Genomic DNA, 8167 nt, shown 5'->3' on the forward strand with positions numbered 1-8167 from the left:
TTTTTTTTTTTTTTTTTTTTTTTTTTAGACAGAGTTTCGCTCTTGTTACCCAGGCTGGGGTGCAATGGCGCGATCTCGGCTCACCGCAACCTCTGCCTCCTGGGTTCAGGCAATTCTCCTGCCTCAGCCTCCCGAGTAGCTGGGATTACAGGCACTCGCCACCATGCCCAGCTAATGTTTTGTATTTTTAGTAGAGACGGGGTTTCACCATGTTGACCAGGATGGTCTCGATCTCTTGACCTCGTGATCCACCCACCTCGGCCTCCCAAAGTGCTGGGATTACAGGCTTGAGCCACCGCGCCCGGCCCCTATTTCCTGTCTTTAAGCCCTCCTTACCCACCACTAAAACGGGACTATCTGCTATACTGGTTACAAATATTAAACAAGGAGTATTTGTTTGGGTCCGTGACCTTGAGGCATTTTAAAATCTTCAGGTTGAATTTGGAATTGATTCATTTTAGAATTGTTCTCCCAATATGTGTTAGATAGCAGGACTATGATAGATTAAAAATCTTAGCAGGCCTCCTGCTCTCTCTCTCCCAGCTTAAAAAGAATTTTTTTTTTTGGAGACAGAGTCTTCCTCTGTCACCCAGACTGGAGTGCGGTGGCACAATCTCGGCTCAGTGTAACCTCTGCCTCCCAGGTTCAAGGGATTCTCCTGCCTCAGCCTCCCGAATAGCTGGGATTATAGTCGTCTGCCACCACACCTGGCTAATTTTGGTATTTATTTATTTATCCATTTATTTTTTTGAGATGGAGTCTTGCTCTTTCGCTCAGGCTGGAGTGCAGCGGTACAGTCTTGGCTTACTGCAACCTCTGTCTCCCAGGTTCAAATGATTACAGCCTCCTGAGTAGCTGGGATTACAGGTGTGTGCCTCCATACCCAGCAATTTTTTTTTGCAGTTTTAGTAGAAACAGTCTCCCTTTGTTGCCTAGACTGGTCTAGGTCTCCTGGGCTCAAGCAATCCTTCAACCTCAGCCTCCCGTAGTACTGGGATTACAGGCATGAGCCTCCACACCTGGCTAATTTCTGCTTTTTTCCTTAAAAACTTAAGTTTTAGGTGGGTGCAGTGGCTAATACCTATAATTCCAGCACTTTGGGAGGCTGAGGCAGGCAGATTCTTTGAGCTCAGGAGTTTGAGACCTGCCTGGCCAATGTGACAAAATCCCATTTCTATTAAAAATACAAAAAAATGGCCGGGCGCGGTGGCTCAAGCCTGTAATCCCAGCACTTTGGGAGGCCGAGGCGGGTGGATCACGAGGTCAAGAGATCGAGACCATCCTGGTCAACATGGTGAAACCCCGTCTCTACTAAAAATACAAAACATTAGCTGGGCATGGTGGCGCGTGCCTATAATCCCAGCTACTCAGGAGGCTGAGGCAGGAGAATTGCCTGAACCCAGGAGGCGGAGGTTGTGGTGAGCTGAGATCACGCCATTGCACTCCAGCCTGGGTAACATGAGTGAAACTCCGTCTCAAAAAAAAAAAAAAAATTAGCTCGGCGTGGTGGGGGTTACCTGTAATCTCAGCTACTTGGGAGGCTGAGGCAGAAGAATTGCTTGAACCTGGAAGGTGGAGGTTCCAGTGAGCTGAGGTCACGCCACTGCACTCCAGCCTGGGTGACAGAAACCCTGTCTCAAAACAACAAGAACAACTAAGTTTTATCTAATAGTTATAAAGGAAGCCAAGTGAAAAATTGCTTAAACCAAGTGTGTAGGTACATTAAGCTATGAGGCATCTACAATAATGAAACTTGGAATTCAGTGGAGCATGTGCATGTTTTCAGCATATTTAAACCTGAAAATCATTCATTTGAACAACTTAATGCTGGGTGCAGTGGTGTGTGCCTGTAGTCCCAGCTACTCGGGAGGCTGAGGTGGGAGGAGTTCTGGGCTGTAGTGCGCTAGGCCAATCTGGTATCCGTACTAAGTTTGGCATCAATATGGTGACCTCCTGGGAGCGGGGGACCACCAGGTTGCTTAAGGAGGGGTGAACTGGCTCAGGTCAGAAACGGAGCAGGTCAAAACTCCCATGCTAATCAGTAGTGGGATTGCACCTGTGAATAGCCACTGTGCTCCAGCCTGGGCAACATAGCAAGACCCCGTCTCTTTAAAAAAGAAAAAAAAAAAAAAGGAACTTAATAATCAGTGCTCTTAAATTTGTTTTTTCCTTTATGCTAGTTGGAAATGGAGGATGAAGATACAATTGATGTGTTCCAACAGCAGACGGGAGGTGTCTACTGAAAAGGGAACCCTGCTTCTTTACTTCAGAACTCTGTTCTTTAAAGACCAAGATTACATTCTCAATTAGAAAACTGCAATTTGGTTCCACCACATCCTGACTACTACAGTATAGTTTTCTCTATTCTTTCATTTCCCCCTTCCCCATTCCTTTATTGTACATAAAGTAACTGGTATATGTGCACAAGCATATTGCTTTTTTTTTTTTTTTTTTTAACAGCCAATGATATGTTTTGATTGACATCAAGTGGAGACGGGATGGGGAAAAATACTGATTCTGTGAAAATACCCCCTTTCTCCATTAGTGGCATGCTCATTCAGCTCTTCTCTTTATATTCCAGTAAGTTATTTTGCTCTCACTGTTTTAACAAAAAAACAACATAAAAATCCTTGCATACCTTGTTTGATTGGAGACTTTTAATGTTTTTCATTTATCATTGTAAAACCAAGGACAATTTTATAACTTTTTTGTACGTAGCTGTTACATGTAGGGCAATCTGTCTTTAAGTAGGGATAAATTACTCTAAAACAAACAAAAGAATCCTAGATAGTTTTCCCTTCAAGTCAAGCGTCTCGTTGTTTAAATAAACTTCTTGTTTAAAATGAGCTGTTTTCTTTATTCTGAGAAATATTAAATAGAAAATTGAGGCTTAGAAAAAACATATAAATAGGCCTGCTTAGAAGTAACATTTCAAGAAGGAAGTAAAGCTACTTGGTGTTTCTGACAGACTGATACTAAACAAGGAATAACCTATAAATGACTATCAGCAGAAGTTTTTGCCTTCACTTTGTTCCAAAACTTTCTCTAGATCCCATGTTAATATGCAAGTATACTAGGAGAAAAATTGGGCCATAATATTGTGGATTTCCAGGTATTTTTTGCATACTAAATGAGGCAGAGTATACAGTATAGGGTAGCACATGTGGCAAGGAAAAAGTTCTGATTTGGCCTTTGTTGCTGATAAAACTGAACCATTCTAGCCCTCACTTTAATAAGTAAATATTCCCTAACCTAAAAGTTTTCATTCCTTATTTAAGGATTTTTTGAGATGAGTTTTGCTCTTATTGCCCAGGCAGAAGTGCAGTGGAGTAATCCCCGTTCGCTGCAACCTCCTCCCGGGTTCAAGCGATTCTCCCGCCTCAGCCTCCTGAGTAGCTAGGATTATAGGCGTGCACCACCACACCCAGCTAATATATATTTTTTCAAGTCCATATTTTTTGTATTTTTAGTACAAATAGGGTTTCATCATGTTGGCGAGGCTGGTCCTGAATTCCTGATCCACTCGCCTCGGCCTCCCAAAGCTAAGGGCTTGTAAGCGTGAGCCACGGCGTCCAGCTTTTTCAAGGATATTGAGAGTCTTTAATTTTTGTTTCTTTGGTTTTTTTTTTGTTTTGTTGTTTTGTTTTTTTAATCGCCCTCTCAACCCAGCTTTTCTTGGCTCCGGGAAGAACCGGGAAGGGAAAGCCCATTAGGTTCTTCTTTTCCCTTTTATTTATTTATTTTTTTAATAAAGACGGGGTTTCACCATGTTGGTCAGGCTGGTCTTGAACTCCCGACCTCAGGTAATCCGCCCACCTTGGCCTCCAAAGTGCTTGGATTACAGGTGTGAGCCACCATGCCCGGATGTTTCTTGGGTTTTTTTTTGAGAGAGGGTATGCCGCTGTTGCCTAGTCTGGAATGATGCAGTGGCATGATCTCAGCTCACTGTGACCTCCACCTCTGGGGCTTAACCTGATCTCAAATGATCCACCTGCCTTGGCCTCCCAATGTGCTGGGATTACAGGCATGAGCCACTATGCCCAGCCCCTTTTAACTATATTTTATTTTATTTTTTGAGACCGTTTTGTTGTTGTTGCCCAGGCTGGAATGCAATGGCATCATCTTGACTTACTGTAACCTCCGCCTCCCAGGTTCAAGCTGTTCTGCCTTAGCCTCCAGAGTAGCTGGGACTAAAAACGTGTGCCACCATGCCTGGCTAATTTTATATTTTTAGTAGAGATGGGGTTTCACCATGTTGGTCAGGCTGGTCTCAAACTCCTGACCTCAGGTCATCCACCTGCCTCAGCCTCCCAAAGTGCTAGGGTTACAGGTGTGAGCCACCGTGCCTGGCCTCACTGCCATTTTATAGATGAGGAAGCCACATTCTAGAAGAGTAAAATAGATGGTGACAAAAGTATAAACCTGGGACCAGACATAGTATCCTGATGCTTGTTACTACATTTGATCTTAGCCAAAAGGCCGAGAAGCAATCCTGATGCTTGTTGATGGTTTTTGTCCATATTGATTGTCATCTACCAATATGATCTGCCATCAGGTCACCATGTAGTATCATGTGTTGTAATTCCTTAATCCACTGTACCTTTGTTTACATACAGCCTTTACATTCCTTGCATCTACAGCAAATGAGCATTGCCAGTGACAACAGGAATTCAGGATTTTTCTTAATTTGTATATGTATGAATTTTACTCTTGAATCAACTAGTCTTGTTTTCCTATATGTACAAGCAGTTCCCTGCCTCAGCCTCCTGAGTAGCTGAGATTACAGGCACATATCACCATGCCTGACTAATTTTTGTATTTATAGTAGCAACAGAGTTTCACCATCTTGGCCAGGCTGGTCTTGAACTCCGGACCTCGTGATCCACCCACCTCGGCCTACCAAAGTGCTGGGATTACAGGCGTGAGCCACCGCACCCAGCCAACTAATTGATTCTGGATTGTGGTTTTCAATTAGAATCCTCTGGCAAGTTTTTAAAAAATACCAAAGCCTGGACTCTATCCCTAGAAGTGTATTTTCAAAGCAATATGGAATTGAAAAGCACTTTTGGGAGGCATCCTCAGAAGTTAAGCACTTTATGGTGAAGATTAAATGAGAGAATGTGGTTTTTTTTAACATTGCTGTGAAAATATTAATGTATGTTTTATCTTTTTTTTTGAGACGGAGTTTCGCTCTTGTTGCCCAGGCTGGGGTGCAATGGCATGATTACGGCTCACTGCAACCTCCACCTCCTGGGTTCAAGCGATTCTTCTGCCTCAGTCTCCCGGGTAGCTGGGATTATAGGCATGCTCCACCATGCCTGGCTAATTTTTTGTGTTTTTAGTAGAGACAGGGTTTCTCCACGTTGATCAGACTGGTCTCGAACTCCTGACCTCAGGTAATCCGCCTGCCTCGGCCTCCCAAAATGTTGTGATTATGATTACAGGTGTGAGCCACTGTATCTGTTTTGTTTTGTTTTTTTTTTTTTTTTTTTTTTGGGGGCAGGGTCTCACTCTTGCCCAGACTAGAGTACAGTGGCGTGATCTCAGCTAACTGTGGCCTTTGCCTCCCGGGCTCAAACAATTCTCCTGCCTCAGCCTCCTGAGTAGCTGGGATTACAGGAGTTGTCCACTACTGCTGGATAATTTTTTGTATTTTAGTAGAGATGGAGTTTCACCATGTTGGGCAGGCTGGTCTCAAACTCCTGACCTCAAGTGATCCACCCACCTCAGCCTCTCAAAGTACTGAGATTATAGGCATGAGCCACCATGCCCAGGTAATGTGTGTTTTAGATGCCTAACATGGTGTGTCCCATATATAAGTTTTTTTTTTTTATTCTTTTTCTGAAACAGAGTCTCACTCTGTCTTTGGTACCCTAAGGAGCAAAGCATCCACCCACAGGATGCATTAGATTTCTGATTACCTAAATGGTGACTTGAAAGTTCTGGATGTGGTAAGAAATAGAGGCTTACCTCCCAGGGACTACGGGATTGATTGGTCCCAGACTGCAGCACTACAATAAAGCAGATAATAAAAAGAGTCACAATTTTTTTTGGGCTTTCAGTGCATATAAAAGTTATGTTCACCGTGCATGGTGGCTCACGCCTGTAATCCCAGCACTTTGGGAGGCCAAGGCGGGCAGATCACCTGAAGTTGGGAGTTCGAGACCAGCCTGATCATCATGGAGAAACCCCGTCTCTACTAAAATTACAAAATTAGCCAGGCACAGTGGCACATGCCTGTAATCCCAGCACTTTGGAAGGCCAAGGCAGGCAGATCACAAGGTTAAGAGATCAAGACCATCCTGGCCAACATGGTGAAACCCTGTCTCTACTAAAATACAAAAATTAGCTGGGGATGGTGGCACACCCTGTAGTCCTAGCTACTTGGGAGGCTGAGGCGGGATAATTGCTTGAACCTGGGAGGCAGAGGTTGCAGTGAGCCGAGATCACACCATTGCATTCCAGCCTGGCCCCTGGCAACAGAGCGAGACTGTCTCAAAAAAAATAAAAAATTAGACAGGTGTGGTTTATGCCTGTAATCCCAAATAGTCAGGAGGCTGAGGCAGAAGAATTGCTTGAACCTGGGAGACAGGTTGTGGTGAGCCAAGATCACGCCATTATACTCCAGCCTAGGCAACAAAAGCGAAACTCCGTCTCAAAAAAAAAGAAATACATAGATTAGCTGCCTGTAATCCCAGCTCCTTGGGAAGCTGAGGCAGGAGAATTGCTCAAACTTGGGAGGTGGAGGTTGCAGTGAGCCACAATTGTGCCACTGCACTCCAGCCTGGGCAACAGAGCAAGATTCCATCTCAAAAAAAAAAAAAAAAAAAAGGTTATATTCAGCTTTGGCAATACAGTGAGACCCTGTCTGTGCAAAAAACAAAAGCCAGGTACAAGGGTGCATGCCTGTAGTTCCAGCTACTCTGAAAGCTGAGGCGAGAAGATTGCCTGAGCCCAGGAGGTCAAGGTGGCAGTGAGCTGTGATTGTGCCATGCCACAGCAGTCCAGCTTGGTTGATAGGATAAGAAAAAAAAAGTTTATGCTGTAATTAGGTGTTCAATAGTATTATGTCTTTAAAAAGTAATACATATGACTGGGCACAGTGGCTCACGCCTGTAATCCCAGCACTTTGGGAGGCCGAGGTGGGCGGATCATGAGGTCAGGAGATCTGAGACCATCCTGGCCAACATGGTGAAACCTTGTCTCTACTAAAAATACAAAAAAATTAGCTGGGTGTGGTGTCACAGAGCTGTTTTGTCCCAGCTACTCAGGAGGCTGAGGCAGGGGAATTGCCTGAACCCAGGAGGCGGAGGTTGCGGTGAGCCGAGATCGCGCCATTGCACTCCAGCCTGGGTAACATGAGTGAAACTCTGTCTCAAAAAAAAAAAAAAAAAAAAAGGAAAAAAGCAATACATACTTTAATTTTTATTTTTTTTGGAGGAAGTGACAGGACCTTACTTTCTGTGTTCCCCAGACTAGAGTGCAGTGGTGCAGGTATAGCTTAGTGCAGCCTCGAACTCCTGGGCTCAAGCAATCCTCCTGCCTCAGCCCCCCAAAGTGTTGGGATTATAGGCATGACCCACTGTGCCTGACCCATATATTAAAGTACTTTTTTGTTTGTTTTTGAGACAGTGTCTTGCTCTGTCACCCACCCTGGATTGCAGTGGTATGATCACTGTTTAATGCAGCTTAGACATCTTGGTCTTAAGTGATTCTCCCCCCTCAGCCTCTGGAGTGCCTGGGACTAAAATGATACATGACCACACTGAGCTACATTTTTCTTTGTAGAGACAGGCTCTCTCCATGTTGCCCAAGCTGGTCTCCAACTCCTGATCTCAAGCGATCTCTGTGCCTTGGCCTCCCAAAGTGCTGGGATTATAGGTGTGAGCCACTGTGCCTGGCCACAATATTCTTTTTTTTTTGAGATGGAGTCTCACTGGAGTGCAGTGATGCAATCTCAGTTCACTGCGACCTCTGCCTCCCAGTTCAAGTGATTCTCCTGCCTTAGCATCCTGAGTAGCTGGAACCACAGGTGTGTGCCACCATGCCCGGTTATTTTTGTATTTTTAGTACAGATGGGGTTTTACTATGTTGGCCAGGCTGGTCTCGAACTCCTGACCTTGTCATCTGCCCACCTCAGCCTCCTAAAGTGCTGGGATTATAAGCA

The 8167-nt window shown here is 44.5% G+C and overlaps 1 protein-coding gene across 1 annotated transcript in view; it reads left to right on the forward strand.

The window, feature by feature from the left end:
• SUMO2 (small ubiquitin like modifier 2) overlaps window positions 1-2846 on the forward strand; it is a 12334-nt gene extending 9488 nt beyond the window's left edge. Inside the window, exon 4 of the mRNA XM_032241722.1 lies at window positions 2181-2846. Coding sequence (XP_032097613.1) covers window positions 2181-2243 — 63 coding nt within the window. The 3' untranslated portion in view covers window positions 2244-2846. The remainder of the gene's footprint in view (window positions 1-2180) is intronic.
• Window positions 2847-8167: the final 5321 nt, after the last annotated feature.

Source organism: Sapajus apella, unplaced genomic scaffold (assembly GCF_009761245.1).
Source record: "Sapajus apella isolate SASKATOON/1434 unplaced genomic scaffold, GSC_monkey_1.0 scaffold48, whole genome shotgun sequence".
Taxonomy (NCBI): Eukaryota; Metazoa; Chordata; class Mammalia; order Primates; family Cebidae; genus Sapajus; species Sapajus apella.